General features: G+C 39.4%; 1 protein-coding gene across 1 annotated transcript in view; it reads left to right on the forward strand.

Moving 5' to 3' along the window:
* Positions 1 to 16,191, forward strand: part of BMAL2 (basic helix-loop-helix ARNT like 2) — a 133,086-nt gene extending 116,895 nt beyond the window's left edge. The window contains exons 17-18 of the mRNA XM_055085524.1: positions 546 to 610; positions 15,711 to 16,191. Coding sequence (XP_054941499.1) covers positions 546 to 598 — 53 coding nt within the window. The 3' untranslated portion in view covers positions 599 to 610; positions 15,711 to 16,191. The remainder of the gene's footprint in view (positions 1 to 545; positions 611 to 15,710) is intronic.
* Positions 16,192 to 21,914: the final 5,723 nt, after the last annotated feature.

Genomic DNA, 21,914 nt, shown 5'->3' on the forward strand with positions numbered 1-21,914 from the left:
TTTTCCTATTTTTCTACCTGTGATTTATTTTTGGTTTTATACTATTGTGGTTAGAAAAAATGCTTGATATAATTTCTATCCTCTTAAATTTGTTGAGTCTTGTTTTGTGGCCTAGAATGTGATCTATACTGGAGAACATTCCATGTGCACTTGACAATAATGTGTAATCTGCTCTTTTTGGATGAAATGTCTGATAGATATCTCTTAAGTACAACTGGTCTATTGTGCCATTTAAGACCACTCTTTCCTTATTGATTTTCTGTCTGGATCATCTGTTCGTTGATGTAAGTGGGGTGTTAAAGTCCTCTACTATTATTGTATTATTATCAGTTTCACTCTTTATGTCTGTTAATATTTGCTTTATGTATTTAGGTGCTACTGTATAAGGTGCATATATGTTAACAAGCATAGTATACTTTTCTTGTATTGATCCCTTTATCATTATATAATGCCCTTCTTTGTCTTTTGTTATATAGACTTTGTTTTACTGTCTATTTTGTCTGGTATGAGTATTGCTAACCCTGCTTTCTTGTTTCCATTTGCAGGAAATATTTTTTCCATCCCCTCACTTTCAGTCCATGTGTGTCTTCAGTCCTGAAGTGGTTCTCATGTAAGTAGCATATAGATGGGTTTTGCTTTTTTTTTAATCCAATCAGCCACTTTATATCTTTTGATTGGAGCATCTAGTTCACTGACAATTAAAGTAATTATTGATAGGTATGTTCTTATTGCCATTTGTTACTTGTTTCCTTGTTGTTTTGTAGATTTCTGTTCTTTTTCTTTTTGTTTCTCCCTTTGTGGTTTAATGATTTTCTTTAGTGGTATGCTTGTGTTCCTTTCTTTCTAGTTTTTGTGGGTTTTGATTTGTGGTTACCATGGGGTTCATAGATGTTAACCTATAACTATACTTGTTTTAAACTGGTAGTCACTTAAGTTAAAATACATTCTAAAAGATCTAAATTTTTTTACTCCCCTCCCCCCGTTTTGTGTTTTTGATGTCATATTTTACATCTTCATGGTTATTCCTTCACTGTTTATTGTAGTTATAGTTGATTTTACAATTTTGTCTTAATTTTTTTGTCTTTTAATATTTTTACTAGCTTATTTAAGTGGTAGATCCACAGAATTTACTATATATATGCCTTTACTACTGCAATTTTCCCTTTCCTATAGAGTCTTACTTCTTTTCCACTTAGAGAAGCCCCTTTAACATTTCTTTTAGGGTAGGTTGATAAAACTCTTTCAGTTTTCGCTTGTCTGAGTTCTTTATCTCTTCTTCAATTCTGAATGACAATTTTGATTGGTAGCGTATCCTATGTTGTAGGTTTCTCCCTTTCAGAACTTTAATATATCATGCCACTCCCTTCTGTCCTGCAAAGTTTCTGCATAAAAATCAGCTGGTATCTTATGGGGGTTCCCTTGCATGTGACTCTCTGTTTCTCTCTTGCTGCCTTTAGAATTATCCCTTTAACTTTTGCCACTTTAGTTATGATATGTCTTAGTGGGGGTCTGCTTGGTTTCATATTGTTTGGGACTCTGTGTTTCCTGTACCTGTATATCTGTTTCCCTCCTCAGATTCAGGAAGTTTTCAGCCATAATTTTATCAAATACATTTTGACCCCTTTCTCTCACTCTTCTCCCCCTGGGACCCCTATAATGTGAATGCTGGTATGCATGATGTTGTCACAGAGGTCCCTTAAAACTGTTCTCATTTTTAAAAATTTGTTTTTCTTTTAGCTGTTCTGATTGGGCAATTTCCATTATTCTATCTTCCAGATCACTTATGTGTTCTTCTGTATCACCTAGTCTGCTTTTAATTCCTTCTAATCGGTTTTACATTTCAGTTATTTTATTCTTCATGTCTGAATGGTTCTTTTTTATATTTTCTAGTTCCTTGTTAAAATTCTCACTTTGGTCGTCTCTTTTCCCTAGTTCATTTAGCATTCTTAGTACTAATGCTTTGAACTCTTTGATAAATTATTTATCTCTGTTCAGTTAATTGTTTTTTTCAGCTTTTTTCCCTTGTTCTTTCATTTTAAACCAAATCCTCTGTCTCCTTACTTTGCTTAACTTTCTCTTACTCTATGAAGTTAGGTGAAACAGTTACCTATCCTGGTCTGGAAGGGGTGTCTTTGTGTGGGAGTGCCTCTATACAGTCTGTGTATGCCCAGTGACTATGGTGAAGAGCTGTATCTGAAGTGAGCATGAGTCACATCTTCCCCCAGGGTTTGCTGGTAGCTGTTACCTTGGTACGAGGTGGGGCTGGAGACAAAGGGACTAGAGCCAGAGCCAGGTGTGAGCCATGGCTTCTCCTCTGCTTAGTGACAATTGCCACCTTATTAAGGGTAGGGTGTGTCCTAAGTTGCTGGAGAAGAAGTCCTGAAGGTCGAGTCCAGGCTGGTTTTGTTCCCTCTAAGCATGTGTGTTCTTCCCCCTCCCAGCCTTGGCACCTTTGCCCCAGAGGGGAGCAGCACTGGAGCAAGAGGGGCTGGAGAGGCCACCCAGTGTGGGCCCACACTGGGGTGGTTCTGGCACACCAATCAGAGTTCCAGATTGCTCCTAATCTGTTGCCTCCACATGTGCCAGGAATAGTTGCCCTCACCCCATTTCAGATGCTGAGTCTGAGGCAGCTTCATCCTACACATCTGTGCATTCTGCTAAGCCCTGACTGCCTTCACCCTAGTGTTGAGCTATGCTGTAGAGCAAGAGGGGGCCAGAATGGGTGCTCAGCTTGGGCGGGGGTGGTCACTTCCAATCTGCTTCCTCTGCCTTGTTTTGGAAGTAAGCAAGTATGTGTGTGCTCTTCCCGAATGGAGTCTAGGTTTCTTACTGCCCCACTGTCAGATCTACTGGTTTTCAAACCAGCTAAGGGGATTCATCCTCTGAGTGTTGGATCCCAGGGCTGAGTGCCCAGTAAGTGGTTTGAACTGCTCACTCCCCAGGGAGGACCTCTGAATCTTTGTAATCCTTCTCTCCTGTGTCCCCTCCTAGGGGCACAGGTCCTCAACGTGATCACTTCTCTTCTCTTCCTATCCAACTCTGCGTGGATCCTTCTTATAGTCTTGGTTGTAGAAAAGTCTTTCTGCCAATTTCTCATCTGTTTTCAGTGACAACTGCTCCACATGTAGATGTATTTTTGAAGTGTTTGTTGGGGGAGGTGAGCTCTGGGTCTTCCTACTCTGCAATCTTGATCTACTTCTATTTAATTTTTAATGACTAAAAAGGAAGATTTTTTTTTAAAAGAATATCATATCTTCAAACTAGGAATGAAAATTTCAAAACTGGGAAGATAAAGAAAGTTCTAAAACACTGTCCTACTTTTAGTGACTATTATAAACCAAAATGATTAAAAAGATTGAATAACTAAATAAAAGGGATGATGTAATTATTAATATGCTATCTACCTGGTATTTTATACAAATGAGAAACATGGCCACTCAGGCCCACTGTCTAGAGTCTGGCTCTCACTTAACTCTAGATTTTTGTGTTTACATAGGTACAATTTTGGTGAGCATTTATTAAATTGGTCCTTTTCAAGAGATTATAGAAAAATAAATCAAGTCCTTAAAAATCATAGCAACAGTTGCTGTGAATATGCAAGTTTGCAAAACATCTTAAAGCTTACTGTTTTTCACTCTCAGATGTGTGTGTTCACAGGAATACCTGTTAAAAAACTAAATCTAGCCTTTCTATAACAGAAAAACATACTGTATGATGCAAAACCTTATAAAGACCTGATTTCTTAAACATAAATTAACATGGAAATAGAATTCACCAAAAAAAAAATGTAAAACTCCACAATGGTTCTAAATATCTGGTCCTGGGATAAGAAACATCAGTATCACCTGGGAGCTTGTCAGAATGCAAATTCTTGTGCCCCACCCCAGGGCTACTGATTGAGAAACTCTGGGACTGAGTCCCAGTAATCTGTGTTCTACCAAGTTTTCCAGGTGATTCTGATATATGCTAAGGTTTGAGAATTACTCTAGTTCACATCTGCTATTAGTTTGATCTAACTTACCTAGACTCTGAAGTTTCTCATTCTGTGTGATCTTGATAATAATGGAATTTCCCCACATTTGAGGAGCAGAATACAGAGGCTGTTTTCCAAATATAACATCTAATGAGCAATCAGAAATGACCCTCCCTCTGTAGCAAAATAGAGTACAAAAATTCTCTGTATTTTTAGAACATAAAAAGATTTGCTAGCATTTTCAGGAAAACGAGCCAGCTATAAAAGATCCATTCTGTTGTCACTAAGTTTAGATGATTGCTCTACAAATAACAAATAAAAGGGAAAAAATTACAGGATAAGAGTATAGTACAGCTATGAAATTGACTAATATCTGTGGCAGCTTAAGAAGAAAATAGTGTAGCTCTTCCCCACCTATGAAAACAATCCAAACTCATATAAATAGAAAGAGGACATTTTAAATAGTGGAGGCTGCCCCCAAGCCAAATAAGAGGGCCTCTTTGCTCTAGGGATTGAAGGGACATCCCACCCCACAGGGCAGATCCAGTGGCTGAGCCTCTGTAGGAGGCTGTCTGCTATACAGAGGTGGCATCTGGTACTGGGCCATGGTGGGTGACTTGAAGGCTCTATTCACAGCCACCACCTTCTGAGGGGTTCCTGAAATCTACCCGCCTTCTGTAGACCTTCACATTCACCTTCATAGCAGTGTGAATTTTGCTGAAAAACTGGGTTCCCTAACCAGGCATTTGAAAAAAATCCTGGGTAATATTTCCATTTGGGGAGACACTTCATAATTTTCAGATTATAATGACACTCTCTCTAGGGCAGAGTTTCTGTACCTTGTCACTACTGACATTTTAGGCTGGGTGATTCTTTGCTGTGGATGGCTATTTTGTACCCTGTAGGATGCTCAGTAGCACCTCTGGCCAATACCCACTAGATGCCAGTAGCAACCGCCACGGTGACAACCGAAAACATCTCCAGACATTGCCATTGTCTTCTGGAGGAAGGGGTGCAAAATCTCTCCCCTCTCTCCCAAGTTGAGAACCACTGCTCTGGAGAGATCGTTTCCCCTTTTTGTTAAAGTGGGTAGGAAAAAAATCACCCTTCCTTTTCTTTATCTTCATTAAAACCACCACTCCTTTGATCACTCTCCTCTTTCCTTATTTATCCCCTCTCCCCACGCATCCTCCCTTCTTCCCCAAAACAGAGTCTTTACTTCCTTCCACAACTGGACTGGTCCTCAAAGGCTATCGTTTGGCTTACTCTTAATCAATGTTCAATGCCCTCACCCCATTGTCCTTTAGCCTCACTGAACCCCAGAAAATCCCAGTTCTGGATCAATTCAGCTCTCTGACGACCCCACACCTACACTAGGACTACCAAGTAATATCACTCGAGAAAATCGTAGGTCTGCATAAATTCGTGGTCTCCCACTCATGAGCCTCAGTGAGGCAGCCTGAAGTTCTTATATCTCTTCACCCACCTCCATCTCTTCCATCCTCACCTGGAATGGGGAGCTCATACACACATTGGTACGGTGTTCAATATTAACAACAACAAAAAGTTGTTTGGGTTTGGTTTGGTTTTGTCTTATTAATACTGCAGATTGAATAATGGAAAATGTTGGAGGTGGTAGAGTGGGACCGTAGGAGTGACCCACTGAATGGACCCACACTTACCCACCACAATGAGCCAGGAACAGTCCTTTCCCAGCCCTGACCCTGAAGGGCACATTCAGGAGGGATCTAATAGGAGAGGAGAGGGGTAGGAAAAAAATGAGGTGGGGGTAGAAAAAAAAAAGCCAGGGAGAGAATGTGCTACCGGATGCCTACCTCAGTCTGATTCTGTATAAATTTGTGACCAGATGGGCCATAGTAAAGTTTTACTCCATCTATTGACCCCCACATATGGTCCTAGTGAGCTAGCTAAGGGTAAGGTTGTAATCTTGTGCTCTCCTGGTAATGGACTGTATCCACATGCCCTTTCAGGCACTGAAGGGCATGACAATAAGGCTACACGTATATTTCTAAAGCCAGTTGTCTCGCCCATTTCCATTAACAGCTATTTCAGACCTTCCCCACCTTCTTCAAACCTTTTATATTACTGCTTTGTCTGTATTTATGAAAGATAACTTCGCATATCACTTCACCATGTTCACCATAAAAACAATGCAGGAACCTTTGTATTTGATGTGGTCAGGACTTCTCATTATTTGATTAACTGAAAAGGTTGATTAAAATAAGAGAAGTATGCAGAGTGATATCAGCAGGATGGCGGAGTAAGAGACACTAGATTTCATCCTCCCATGGGGGGAAAATAAAACAATGGGACACCTATCCATGAATGATAATAGTCCAGTGAGGGCTTAAGAATCCAATTAAGAACCTGCAGCAACACAGGGGAGCAAAAACTAGAACTAACCACACGGAAAGGACACTAAGAAGATCGGCATAGCTGAGACACCTGGAGATGGCTAAGAACAAAGACAAAGGGTGGTGTTTAACAGTATCAACCACATGGTAGTTGCCACCAGTCCAAAGCAGCCTGCTCTACAGAGGACCCTGACAGCCTGTGCCACCAAGGCCCTCAACTCCTGCAGCATCTAGCAGCTGTGGACTCCCCACAGCTTCCACAGCAGAGGACTCCACAGTGTTCATCAGCATTGGACTCCAGAAGCCTGCTATGGAGAAGACACTGGCAGCTTCAAGGTAACCAATAGCCATCAAGGTAACCAACAGCCATTGCCACCACAGATCCCCATAAATGGGGACATTGCTACTGTCACCCTTAAAGAAGGATCTGCTGTTACCCAGTCCTGGGAGCAGGGCCACCCTTTCCTAATACTGTGCACACCCTATACCCCAGAGCTGTGGCCACTCTGCTCAGACCATGCTCCAAACCCCAACTCCATAGCGCTCCACAAACACCTGCACCTCACACAACATTACCAATGTTGCAGCAGGGGTTCCTATGACCTGAGCACTGACACCACCACCACCCCAGACCCAGGAGCTGTAGTCCTTCCACATGTGCCAGCAAACCATAAGAGTATCAGCAGTTATTTCAGCAGAAATGTTGCAGCCAGAGGGAGTGGGATGAAATACTCAAAGTGCTGATAGAAGAAAGTGCCAACCAAGAATACTCTTCTGAGCAAAGTTGTCTTTCAGAATTGAAGGAAATATGAAGAGTGTTCCAGACAAAGAAAAGCTGAGGAAGTTCATCATCACTGGCCTTACAAGATAGTTGTTTATAGGAGTTCATGATGAAACAAAAAGACACTAATTAGTAACAGGAAAACGTATGAAAGTCTAAAACTCACTGGTAAAAGTAAACATATAGTTAAATTCAAAATACACTACTGTTGTAATGTGGGTCACTCATACTCTAAGACTCAAAGATAAAAGTATTAAAAATAAGTACAATTTGTTAATGGATACACAAGGTAAAATGATATAAATTATGATATCAAAAACAAAATATGTGGGGGGCAGTGTAAAAATGTAGAGCTTTTGTATGTGTTCAAAGCTAAATTGCTTTCAGCTTAAAACAAACTTAAAAATGTTTTATGTAAGTCTCATGGTAACCACAGAGCATAAGTGTATAATAGATGCACAAGAGATGAAGAGAAAGGAATCGAAGCACACCACTACAGAAAATCATCAAATCACAAAGAGAGCAAGAGAGGAAGAAAGGAACAACGGACTAAAAGCAATCAGAAATCAATGAACAAAACAGCAATAGTAAGTTCATACCTATCAATAATTTGTTTAAAGGTAAATGGTCTAAATTCTAAAAGACAGAGTGGCTGAATGGATTAAAAAAGACTCAACTATATGTTGCTACAAGAGACTCACTTTGCCTTTAAGGATACACATACACTAAAAATGAAGGGACAGAAAAATATATTCCACGCAAATAGAAACTAAAAGAAAGTAGGGGTGGCTAAACTTATACCAGACTAAGGAGACTTTAAGCCAAAGTCTGTTATAAGAGACAAAGATGGTCATATAATGATAAAGGGGTCAATTCATCAAGAGGATATATTAGTAAATATTTCTATACCCAATATAGGAGAACCTAAATATATAAAGTAAATATTAACAGATCTGAAGGGACAAATAGGCAGCAATACAACAATAGTAGAGGACTTTAATACACCACTTTCAAGAATCCAGACAGATCATCTAGAAAGAAAATAAGGAAATATTGAATATATACTACACACTAGATCAGATGAACCTAAGAGATACTTACAGAATATTCTATCCAACAGCAGTAGAATACACATTCCTCTCAAGTGCACATGAAATGTTCTCCAGGATAGATTATATATTAGTCCACAAAAGAAGTCTTAACTTTAAAAATACTGAAATCATGTTAAGCATCTTTTCTGACTATATTAAGCATTTTTGACTATAAATGTATAAAACTAGAAATCAATCACAAGAAGAAAATTGGAAAATTCACAAACGTAGAGATTAAACAACATGCTCCTGAACAACCAATGGGTCAAAGAAGAAATTGAAAGAGAAATCAAATAACACCCTGAGACAAATGAAAATAGAAACAATGTACTAAAATGTATGGGGTGCAGCAAAATAATTTCTCAGAGGGAACTTTATAGTGATAAATGTCCACATTAAAAAAAAAAAATCTCAAAACGACCTAACTTAATACCTCAAGGAACTAGAAAAAGAACAACAAACTAAGCCCAAAGTTAGCAGAAGAGAGGAAATAAAGATCAGAGCAAAAATAAATGAAATAAAGACTAAAAAGCTAATAGAAAAGATCAATGAAACTAAGCTTTTAAAAATTTTCAAAAATTTTTAATTTTATATTGGAGTATAGTTGATTAACAGTGTTGTTAGTTTCAGTTGTAGAGCAAAGTGATTCAGTTATACATATATCTGTATCTATTCTTTTTCTAATTATTTTCCCATTTAGGTTATTACAGAGCATTGAGCAGGGTTCCCTGTGCTATTCAGTAGGTCCTTGTTGGTTATCTATTTTAAACATAGCAGTGTGTACATGTCAAACCCAAAAACTAAGTTTAAAAAAAAATAAACAATAGACAAACCTTTAGCTAGACTTAACAAGAAAGATGATACAAAATTGTAAACAAAAAAGGAAACATTACAACTGGTACCATAGAAATACAAAGGATCATAAGGCTACTATGAATGGTTGTATGCCAACAAAGTGGACAACCTAGAAGAAATGGATAAATTCCTAAGAACATATAACCTACCAAGACTGAATCATGAAAAAATAGAAAATCTGAACAGACCAATTACTAGTAAGGAGATTGGGAGGTTTTGATTACTGATTCAAAGTCCAGAAGTAGATGGCTTAACTGTTGAATTCTACCAAACATTTAAAGAATACATACTAATCCTTCTCAAACTCTTCAAAAAAAAATTGAAGAGGGAACGCTTCCAAAGTCATTTAAGAGGCCAATATTACCCTGATACCAAGCTAGATGAGGACACAAGAAAAGAAAATTACATGCTAATATCTCTGATGAACATAGATACAAAAATCCTCAACGAAATATTATCAGACCGTATTCAACAGCATATTAGAAGGATCATACACCACAATTTTGGAAAATTCACAAACGTAGAGATTAAACAACATGCTCCTGAACAACCAATGGGTCAAAGAAGAAATTGAAAGAGAAATCAAATAACACCCTGAGACAAATGAAAATAGAAACAATGTACTAAAATGTATGGGGTGCAGCAAAATAATTTCTCAGAGGGAACTTTATAGTGATAAATGTCCACATTAAAAAAAAAATCTCAAAACGACCTAACTTAATACCTCAAGGAACTAGAAAAAGAACAACAAACTAAGCCCAAAGTTAGCAGAAGAGAGGAAATAAAGATCAGAGCAAAAATAAATGAAATAAAGACTAAAAAGCTAATAGAAAAGATCAATGAAACTAAGCTTTTAAAAATTTTCAAAAATTTTTAATTTTATATTGGAGTATAGTTGATTAACAGTGTTGTTAGTTTCAGTTGTAGAGCAAAGTGATTCAGTTATACATATATCTGTATCTATTCTTTTTCTAATTATTTTCCCATTTAGGTTATTACAGAGCATTGAGCAGGGTTCCCTGTGCTATTCAGTAGGTCCTTGTTGGTTATCTATTTTAAACATAGCAGTGTGTACATGTCAAACCCAAAAACTAAGTTTAAAAAAAAATAAACAATAGACAAACCTTTAGCTAGACTTAACAAGAAAGATGATACAAAATTGTAAACAAAAAAGGAAACATTACAACTGGTACCATAGAAATACAAAGGATCATAAGGCTACTATGAATGGTTGTATGCCAACAAAGTGGACAACCTAGAAGAAATGGATAAATTCCTAAGAACATATAACCTACCAAGACTGAATCATGAAAAAATAGAAAATCTGAACAGACCAATTACTAGTAAGGAGATTGGGAGGTTTTGATTACTGATTCAAAGTCCAGAAGTAGATGGCTTAACTGTTGAATTCTACCAAACATTTAAAGAATACATACTAATCCTTCTCAAACTCTTCAAAAAAAAATTGAAGAGGGAACGCTTCCAAAGTCATTTAAGAGGCCAATATTACCCTGATACCAAGCTAGATGAGGACACAAGAAAAGAAAATTACATGCTAATATCTCTGATGAACATAGATACAAAAATCCTCAACGAAATATTATCAGACCGTATTCAACAGCATATTAGAAGGATCATACACCACAATTAAGTGGAATTTAATGCAGAAATTCAAGGATGATTCAACACACACACACAAAATCAATGTGTTACATTACACTAATGTGAACAAAATGGGAGATAAAAATCACATGATCATCTCAATAAATGCAGAAAAAACCTTTGACAAAATTCAATATTCTTTCATAATAAAAAGCTATCAACAAAGATGGTATAGAGGGATTGTACCTCAACATAATACAGGGTACATATGACCAGCACACCGCTAACATCATATTCAGTAATGAGCAAAAAGCATATCCTCTAAGATCAGGAAGAAGATAAGGATGCCCATTTGTGCCACTTTTATTCAACATAGTACTGGAAGTCCTAGCCAGAGCAAGTAGACAAGAAAAGGAAATAAAAACATTCAAATATGAAAGCAGAAGTAAAATTGTCTGTCTGCAGATGACATGATCTTATATATAGAAAGTGCTAAAGAATCCACCAAAAAAACTATTAAAACAAATGAATTCAGTAATTTTCAGGATACAAAATAAACATTTAAAAAATCAGTGGCATTTCTATACACTAACAAACAATCAAAAAAAGAAAGTAGTCTCATTTGTAATAGAAAAAAACCAATATAATAATTAGGAATAAATTTAACCAATGTTACAAAAAAACTGTGCGCTGAAAACTATAAGACATCAATGAAAGAAATTGGAGAAGACACAAATAAATGGAAAGATATCCTGTGCTCATGGACTGGAAGAAGTAATATTGTTTAAATGGCCATACTAGCCAAAACAATCTTCAGTTTTAATGTATTCTGTATCAAAATTCTAATGGCATTTTTCACAGACATAGAAAAGATGTATGGAGCCACAAAAGAACCTGAGCAGCAAAGTAATCTTGAGGAAAAAAAAAAAAGCTGTAGGCTTCCTTTTCAAATTATATTACAAATATCATGTATTTGTAATATATATTATATTCCAAAGAAGAACATACAAGAGAAAAGGAGAGTCTCTTCAGTAAATCACGTTGGGAAAACTGAACAGCCACATGCAAAAGCAAGAAACTGAACCCCTACCTTATATCACACACAATAGTCAACTGAAACTGGATTAAAGACTTGAATGTAAGACCTGAAACCATAAAACTCTTAGAAGAAAACAGAGGGTATGCTCCTTGACATCAGACTTTGCAGTGATTTTTTTGGATATGGCACCAAAAGTAAAGGCAACTAAAGCAAAATAAACAAATGGGACTACATCAAACTAAAAACAGCTTCTGTACAGCAAAGGAAACCATCAACACAATGAAAAGACAACCTACAGAATGAAGGAAAATGTTTGCAAATCATATATCTGATAAGGGGTTAATATCTAAAATATACAAGGAACTCATAAAACTCATTAGCAAAGAAAGCAACCCAATTTTAAAAATGGACAAAGGACCTGAATAGACATTTTTGCAAAGAAGACATACAGATGGGCAACAAATACATGAAAAGATGCTCAACACTACTAATCATCAGGGACATGCAAATCAAAACCACAATGACATATCCATTCATATCTGTCAGAATGGCTATCATCAAAAAGACAAGAGACAACAAATGTTGGTGAGAATTTAGAGAAAAGGGAACTGTTGTACACTGCTGGTGGGAACGTGAATTGGTAGAGCCATTATGAAAAACAGTATGGAGGCTCCTTTAAAAATTAAAAATAGAACTACCATGTGATCTAGGAATCCTACTTCCAAGTATATATATCCGAAGGAAATGAAATTAGTATCTCAAAGTGATATCTGCACCCTCACATTTACTGCAGTGTTATTCACAGTAGCCAAGATATGGAAACAATCTAAGCGTCCATCAGGACTTCCCGGGCAGTCCAGTGGGTAAGACTCTGTGCTTCCACTGCAAGGGGCATGGGTTGGATCCCTGGTTGGGGAAATAAGATTCTGTATGTTGTGCGGTGTGGCAAAAAAAAAAAAAAAAAAAATTAAAAATCTAAGTGTCCAACAAAATGAACAAATGGAGAAAATGTGAGATATGTAATATTCGGCTGTAAAAAAGAAGAAAATCCTGACATTTGTGACAACGGATGAACTTGGAGGATATTATGCTAAGTAAAATAAGTCAGACAGAAAAAGGCAGATGCTGCATGATCTCACTTATACAGAGAATCTACAAAGTGGAACTCAGAGTAACAGAGAGTGGAATGGTTACGACCAGGGTCAGAGAAGTGGGAGAAAAGGGGAGATGTTGGTCAAAGGGTACAAACTTCAGTTACAAGATGAATAAATTCTAGAGACCTAATGTACATCATGGTGACTATAGTTAATAACATAGTGTATACTTGAGATCTGCTAAGCGAGTAGATTTCAAGTGTTCTCATAACGCTCAAAAAAATGGTAGCTGGGGCTTCCCTGGTGGCGCAGTGGTTGAGAGTCCGCCTGCCAATGCAGGGGACGCGGGTTCGTGCCCCGGTGTGGGAAGATCCCACATGCCGCGGTGCGGCTGGGCCCGTGAGCCATGGCCGCTGGGCCTGCGCGTCCGGAGCCTGTGCTCCGCGAAGGGAGAGGCCTCTCACAACAGTGAGAGGCCTGCATACCGCAAAAAAAAAAAAAAAAAAAAAAAAGGTAGCTATGTGAGGATGGATGTTAATTAACTTGTTTATGGTAATCATTTCACAATGTATACATAAATCAAAACATCACATTGTACACCTTAAATATATACAATTTTTGCCAACCATACATCAATAAAACTAGAAAGAATTATTGTAAACACACTAAGAAAAAATAGAAAGTCACTTTAAAAATGCTACACGTGTAACAAACATTTTGTTTTAACCTAAAAAGTGTGCCTCCATTTGTTAATAATTCTGAGTTAGGACCAAGGCATTCTGGGAGCGGTCCATTACCTGGAGTTCTGCAGAAACCATGCCAATGATTTATCATTTGTTTTGTCCAGTTTGAATTTCTTTAGATGAAGCAATGTGAGTGGAAAATCCTACTAGATTTTTTGTTTAGGTTTTTTTTTTTTTTTAACTCCAAACATTTAAAGTTGCCTTACCCACACCTACTTTAACAAAAACAAAAAAACGAAAACAAAAAAGGGCAACTCACCGTTTTAAGATTTTTTTCCCCAAAGCTTAGCTTTCATAAAAACAACACTTTACATTATCCAAGGCAATGAGTACAACTGGATGAACAGGTCACAAGGGGAAAAGTTCCTTCGGCAGAAAGTCCGTGCACAGGGCTCCTGCCACACTCCACATCCTTCCACCGAGCCCACCTGTTCACCGCGCACAGGGCCATCCCTCCATCCTCCTCCCCATCTGAACAGAAGAGGGCTCCTCTTCTTGTCCAAAGAGCCCTTCTCCTGGACTCTGCATCTGGTCTCCCAATACCTTAGTCACCTCAGTCTGTCTCCTCTTTTGTTTCCAACATCTCCCTCTTTTCTACCTCTTCCCCTTCGGCATTTAAACCTACGCTATTGACTCTTGGTAGCAAAGCAATCATCCTCAGTTCCATGTATTCGTCTTCACAGCTTGCCCAGCGTCCATGCTGCCTGCTTTGTTTCTCCCCTCCGAGGTACTTCTCTCACACTCCTCACTGAGTTTCTCATCAAGTTCACCAGCGACCTCCTTGTTGTCTCTAGCATTTCCTTCTTTGTAATATTCATTACTGCAGACCCCTTCCTCCCCTTCTTGAATCTGCTTTCCTCCGCTTCTGTGATATCTCACTCCTGGTTTCCTTCTCAGCTCTCTGGCCATTCAAACGTTGGAATTCCTTCAGGCTTAGTCCTAGGCTTTTTCTTTCTACGTGGCCTATATTCTGTGATCTCATCCACAACTAGAGATTCCCTACCACCCAACTGCTTATGATTCTCAAATCTATGATTCTATCCTAATCTCTCTCCTGAGCTCCAGAACTGTTGTCTCCAGCTGCCTACCGGTTACATCTACTTATTTGTCCCAGAAAGACCTTAAATCTCAACATGTCCAAAACGTAATTCATCCCTTTGCCTTTCCTCCTCAATCAGCTTTTCCTCCACTGCCCCTTGTTTCTCTGTAGCCACAAAGATGTACCCAGTTTTCAAGCCAGACACCTGTAAGGCATCATCCACTCATCACGCCTCTCAGTTGATACATCTGGTCAACCACATCATTCATTTGATGAATATTCATCTATCTATGTTAATTCTTCATAGGTTAGGGTTTCCACTTTAGCAAACAAAAATATAGGACATCAGTTAAATTTTAATTTCAGGTGAACAATGAATAATTTTTTAGTATAAGCCGTGCCCTGTTGAAATTCAAATTTAACTGAACATCCTGCACAAGAGATTTTATCTGGAAGCCCTATTTCAATTTCAATTACTCATACCACTACCTTAGTTTAGGATACTGAAGAATGAAACAGAAGCCACAATTGCAAAACTGATAACTTGCAACACAAGATATCTAAGCTTAATTTGTTCAGACCCACATGTTCCAAGAGCACGAAGTGCTTTAACAGTAACTCCACAGGGACCTCTTTATGAGACATTGATGTAGTCCAAGGAACTCTAGACTTGGATAAACTTTAGAAGCTGCCAAGCTGAGGTGCTCATTCCTCTTTTCTCATGAAAATAATAGGAAGATACAAACACATGTCATTTATCTTATCACTACAGATAGTTATTTACCACCTGCCATTTCTTTTCCTTCCAAAATTTCAGATCCCAGTCAGTTCTCGTCATTTATGGTAGTTACGTTCTAGGAAGTCGCCGTGAACACTGTGAATTAGCAAAGAGTGAACGGCTGCTCTGAGGGCGAATGCAGGGCTAGGCTTCTGCGAGCCTCTGGTCACAAGTTTGTCATCAACCGATCAGTCCATAACCTCCTTTTATGTGTGTTTCTGTTTAAACTCAGCATATTTAATATATTATCAAGACTCATTAATATTGAACTACCGGCCAACAGCACTGTAACTCATGCCTGGATGAAGCTTACCTAATGCACTTTTTTTTTTTTCTGTAGGGCACATCACAGCCTTCTCGTACAAAGGAACACCAGACAGCACTGTAGCATTCTGCTTGGGGGCGGTTTTAAACGGTGAAATCAACAAAAAAACACCAAAATGTGAAAACCATGGTTCCCCAAAGGATGCTCGTTTACAGTATCAGAGCCGAATCAGGAAGGCGGTGCATCACCTTGCCCAGCCTCAACTAGGAACGTGTGGTCAGGAGACTCATTTCCACTGCTCTGCAAAAGTGCCTAGAGTTTTGACTTTGAAGTTTATACATAAATTTTCGTGAGTAGGTCAGTTTGCAAATATGGAATCTGTGAATAATGAGGACTGACTGTATATATTCTTGGTTCCTCAGCCACCTCTCCCTCAAGTACCTTCATTCATTCTTGGTCTTCTTTTCTAGAACCCTCCTGGGCCTGCTTTCCTGACGCAAAGTCCTTAATCGAATCCCTTCCCTCCCCACTGTTAAAGTTGGCTAATATCTACCACTCTCTGCAGGGAACATATGTGAGCTCGCAAGAATTGGCTGCAATAAATTCAATCGAATTTAACAGGTCATAGTTGATATGACGCCTGTTCCAGAGATACTTATGATGTTGTAAAATCTGTTCCTTCATTATATTTAATGAAACTTTAATAAAAGGATTGCAGAGTGGGAGGGTGGATTCTAAAGGAAATGAGGATAAAGGAGGCACATTTCTGATATTATATCATGTAAGGGACCACCTACTCTGGGAACTGAAACTTTCTTCCTAGGCCCACGGTGGTAAAATATGTTCTGTGAAGTCTGTGGTCCTGGAGTTCTGTTTGATGCCAGCAATCTCAGAGCATGAGAGCCCCCAGACCACACTTCCTGGGGTCTCTGTATTTCAAACTTTCATTTCAATGTCCAAGGAGAGATGTACCTGTCGATTGGCCCCAAGTTTCTAAGCAGATGGGATTTTGGAGTTGAGCATCCCTCATACCATAGGGGATCACTGGCCTTGGAGTACCTCCTCCAGTGGCTGGCTGGCTGGGAAAGTATGTACCATGACAGCCTTTCAAACGTGGTCCAGATTCTTTAGGGTGGTTTGGGTCTGCCATCTATTGTTTAAAGGTTTATCATTATGAAAAGATGATTCTAACTAGAGCCTGCTGAGATAAAAGCTGCCGCCCCATCCCATGCTGGGGAATATGAGTGTTATTTCAGTGGCTGTGTGCACAGTTCTGTAAAGCTATTCCTTGGATTAAAGCCTAGCTAGAGAATGGAACATTCGCTTGTATGTATTCCCTGAAAAACAGTCACACATGCTCAGACATGAAAGAACCGCAAGGCTGCCCCTGGCAGCTCCCCACATCGCAGAATTTCAAAAATGCCTGTGGTCTCGTCAAAACGAACTGTCTGAACCAAAGGAGGTAGGAAAAGTGAAAGGAGCCTGGATACTGGCTGCTTTCTCAGCCTCCCGGCCCCTCCTCCACCAGCCTCACTCCTCCCAGATGTTTTCACTGAACTCCTGTCAGCCTTCTTGGCTTTACTCTTTGGCTCACTCCCCAGGGAGCTGTATTCGAGCAAGTATGGCAAACGTGTGAATCAAGAAGAAAGATTGCCTTTTCCTAGTTAAGAAACTTTAGTTTCAGTTTGCTTTTAAAACGATACATTTTTTCTAATTCTGAAAGTTGTCAGGCTCATTGCAAAAAGTGTTAAAAATGCAGATAAGCAGCAAAGCAAATCACAAGAATCAAGTATAACCCCATCTTCCGCATATAATCATTGTTGACATTTTTGTTTTCTTTTAGCCTTTCTCTGTGAATCAGTGCAAATAAACATGTTTCCAGTGGGATTATATTGGGTATACTGTTTTGTATTCTGCCTTTTTCCCCACTTGGTAGTATATTCTAAATAGTTTGCAATGACATCATGTATCTGCAGATTATAATTTTTTTAAATAGACTTTAGTTTTTAGGTTCAGAGAAAAATCGAGTGGAAGGTGCAGAGATTTCCCATATACCCTTTGCCCCCGCACATGCATGGTTTCCCCATTTTCAGCATCCCCCAAACCACCGTTTTTAATAGCTGCATGGTCTTCCAGTATTATAATTCTCTTAACCAATTCCTATTGTTGAACTTCCACATTATTTCCAGGGATTATATGCAAAATACGTAGAAAGCATTTAACAGCCCCAGGCATGGGCCAAACAATCAGAATGACCAGCCAGTCGGACCAGAGCTGGGTTCTGGAGGCTTCAGACTGCCAGGCATGAACCTTAGTTTAGTGTTTGAATGGCAGGGATCTGGGGGAGGATCTAGGAGGCAGGCAGTATACGGGGACTTGAGCGAAAGGAGGCAAGCAGCATCTCTTTATCAATCACACAAAAGATTTTCAATATTTTAACTACCCATACGGTTATATTGGTGCAAATTTTCTGAATATCAGAATATTTATCAATATTACAACTAGTAGAGCTATGAACATCTTTATAGAGATATCTTTGCACAGATCTCTGATTATTCCCAGATGCACCTTTGTTGAGTCAAAAGATACGATACAGCCGTACAGCTTTCAGTGTATAGTTCCACACTGTTTTTCCAAAGTTAACACAGTTTATACTTTTGCCAAGCTTATTATCTCACCAACCTTACCGTGAAAACCTGGGTTCCGGGGCTTCCCTGGTGGCGCAGTGGTTGAGAGTCCTCCTGCCGATGCGGGGGACACGGGTTCGCGCCCCGGTCCGGGGAGATCCCACATGCCGCGGAGCGGCTGGGCCCGTGAGCCATGGCCGCTGAGCCTGCGCGTCCGGAGCCTGTGCTCCGCAATGGGAGAGGCCACCGCAGTGAGAGCCCCGCGTACCGAGAAAAAAAAAAAAAAAAAAGTAGTAAATAAAAGGATTGAAGTCAGCTGTTTTCCTTCTGTCTTTTGTTGTCACTGTTGTTTTTTCTAGCAGAAGAAACCCTTCCCCTCCTAACCTTTCCCCTCCTAAGTAAAATTACAACATGTGAAACCTAAAATCAGCGCGGGCTTGATTACAAACCAGCTTCAAAGGCTTGAGATCTGCGCAGCTACCTGAGCCCCACCCTTGATTTAGTGTTCTTCTGTTGCTGTCTTGACAGTCTTAATAATTTTTAATAAGGGGCCCCATATTTTCACTTTCACTGGGCCCCATAAATTATGTAGTCGGTCATGACAGTAGATTAGACACTCTCTGAGTTCCAAGAGTCTCCTTCGTGCTTTCAAAGTATCAGCACCACTCACTAGCCAACCAGTGGTAGGGGGTTGGGGGATTGGGGGTTGAGGGGGATGGAGCCTTGGAAATCAGCCTCCTCAGCCAGAGTTCTGAGCAGCCGTCAGCACCCAGGTCCTGAAATCACAGCTTTAAATGACTGATGATTTCTGCCAATACATGGGCTCAAGTCTTTGCGGTCAAAAGTGTGTTAATGCCAAGCACGTCTGCAGCACTTTCATTGCATAGCATTTCTTTCCAAATTTCTTTCTAATTTCTGTAGAAATTCCCTCAGAGGACAGGTTAAGCCAAAACCTGCATATGACATCAGAAATGTAATATTTTCTTGTTATCTCACCCTGGAGGAGGTAGGGTGGCTGATGTTTCAGGCAGAGGAAGAATATGAGAAAATCTGTATTCTACCTCCTTTATTTTTTTCTTTTTTGCATTAGCAGAAAAATTAAATTGTCTTCTCATGGTTTACCGATATGGGCTTCCACAATGATCCCCTTTTTCTCATTTTACATCAATTGCATTCTTAAAAATGTTTGAGAGAAGAGTTTTGTGTGCAGGAGAGACTAATAGCAGCTCTGTCCTGCAAAAGGAAGTGAAATGAGTTTCACAAGGCTTGTCTTGGAAAACCCACCCCAGTGCCCCCAAACCACCGTTTCCTCTTCTACCAGCTTGCTTAGAAGCCATACACTCCTTTCTAAAATTTTGCCTGAAACAGTTGTGTTCCTACAGCATGACTGTTTCATGTCATGCCCTTCCATGGAAATACTAATTCCCCATTGCCAGTGGCCTTGTCTGCCTTCCTGCCTTTCTTCCTTTCTTTTCTCTTTTCTGAAATCGGTACTGTACAGAAAAATCACAAAAATGTCCACCACTCCAAAATAGCCTCTTTTAACCTTTGGGTGAACATCCTGCAAATTATCTACGTAAAGTAAAACTATAGATATGGCTATAAATGCATATTGACATAAATGCCTTTTACCATTGCCTTCTTTTCTATTTAATAGGTTAAAACACCAATTGAATTATAATTGAATAAAATACAATGAAATCTGTCAGAAAAACTATCTCCTCATCAAGTCCTATTTAAGTTTGAGCTTTTATGTTGGCATTTAAGACCGTTCCCATTCCCTGGAAGATTTTCTTCCCTATTCTTCATTTGTCTGAATAATATTCAAGTCATGCTCACTGTGTGAAATTCTTTAAAAGTATCAGAACAGCTGTCCTACCCCCATGTAGGCATCCATCCAATAATCCCTTATCACCACGATCCTGTAGCAATCCTATATTTGCCACTCAACATTTGCCATTCAACATATACTGACTGTTGTTGTTATTTACCTTCTTCTACACTGAGGTAAAGACTGTCTTGCGCATCCTTTTATCCCTTGCCTTCTTTAGCACATTGTCCTAGATTCAATAAGCAGCTGATGAATATTTGATAAGAGGGGTGAGGATGCTGTTACCACCACGTAAGGGAACTTCACACAGATATTGATTCCTAAATATCTGTGGAGGTGCAGGCACTACTTTGCCTAATCTTTCTCTCTCTACGAGCTCCCTAGCAATTTCTATATAGTTCCAACTCTGACATCACTCTTGTTTAGGGTCTAATGGAGAGTTTGGGCTTCCAAGATCTTTCCTTAACATCATAGGGCAAAACACAGTTTTCCTCCCTCTCCTTATGCCTTTTCTCTCTTTCAACTCAATATCCTTAAAAACAGTGACTTTATCATTTTATTAAAGGGCTGGAAGCCAGGGGCTTCCCAGATGCAGAATGAGTAATGTCCTCCTTATCCCAAGCAATGTTCTCCTTGTGTGATCAAGACCTTCACATGAGGCTTTACGTATTCTATTCCTTCAGGCCATCACTTCTCTTTTTTAGAGCCCACTGTGCTCCAGGGACTGGACCAGGTGCTTTACACACAGCATTTCACTTCCTACTCACAATAAGCCTTCAAGGTCGATGTTCCTCCATTTTGTTGATGAAAAAAGGGAAGCTCAGAGACATGAAGTAGCTTGCAGGGATCTCTCTGTCCTGGCAAAGTTTTAAAAGAGGCACATTCAAAGCAGATTTGATGAACTAACTACTGGCTTCACAACAATGTTAGCAAATGAAAATATTGCAGAACCCTCCAAGGAAAGGTGCTCATTAAAAGTTCCTATTCCTTTGGGAACACACATAAACACATATTCACTCCTCTCTAGCTTTTAGTCCTGAAATCTCTGGGCCCTCAGTGAGGCCTTTTGCCAACATATACAGGGCTTAGGGTTTTCACAGGAATCCAACATCCTTCTTGATACTAAGGCCACCTCTCAGGACTCGCTGGGCTGGGGGTGGCCTGGTGACAGTCAGTGAGGACAAGCTGGGACCAAAACTCGCTGGGTGGGACAGATGCTGGGGTTAGACCTCGCTGAGGCCTGGGAGAAAGCCTATTTCTGAGCACCTAGAGATTAAGACAGTGGACAAGAAGAAGTCGTTCAAGAAAACTGCCAAGGTCAAGAAATTCCAAGAGGCCACAGTGGGGATGCCCTATGACTGTGGTCGCTGCTGTTCAGGAGAGCTTCCTGTGTGCCTTGAACTTCACTTACAGTATCTATGGCCTTAAAAAAGGGTTTCCCAAAGTGTGGTCCCTGAGACACAGTGCTTTGAGCTCAGAAGCAGCTCTGGTGGAGTCAAATGAGTGTGAGAAACAAAGTGTACTATTTTCACCCCACCAAAAAAATTCGGTTATTAAAGCCTCTAAAAGTAGACAAATAAGCAACAAACAGACAAACTAACAAAAACCTTGCAGACAAGAAGCCATACGGAAAGCATTTGGCATAAGAACATGTAACGAGCAACATCTCTGAAATGTTGAGAAATTTTTGCTAAAAGGAAAGGGACATAAAAGATGGTAGCCCAAATATACAGGATGAAGGATATTTTCCTACAAGAGGGGAAATAGGACCTGGTTTGCACACGGAGGCAAAGTGATAGGATAGAGGCAGAACTTGAAGAT

The sequence above is a fragment of the Physeter macrocephalus genome, chromosome 6 (genome assembly GCF_002837175.3).
Source record: "Physeter macrocephalus isolate SW-GA chromosome 6, ASM283717v5, whole genome shotgun sequence".
NCBI classification, from domain to species: domain Eukaryota; kingdom Metazoa; phylum Chordata; class Mammalia; order Artiodactyla; family Physeteridae; genus Physeter; species Physeter macrocephalus.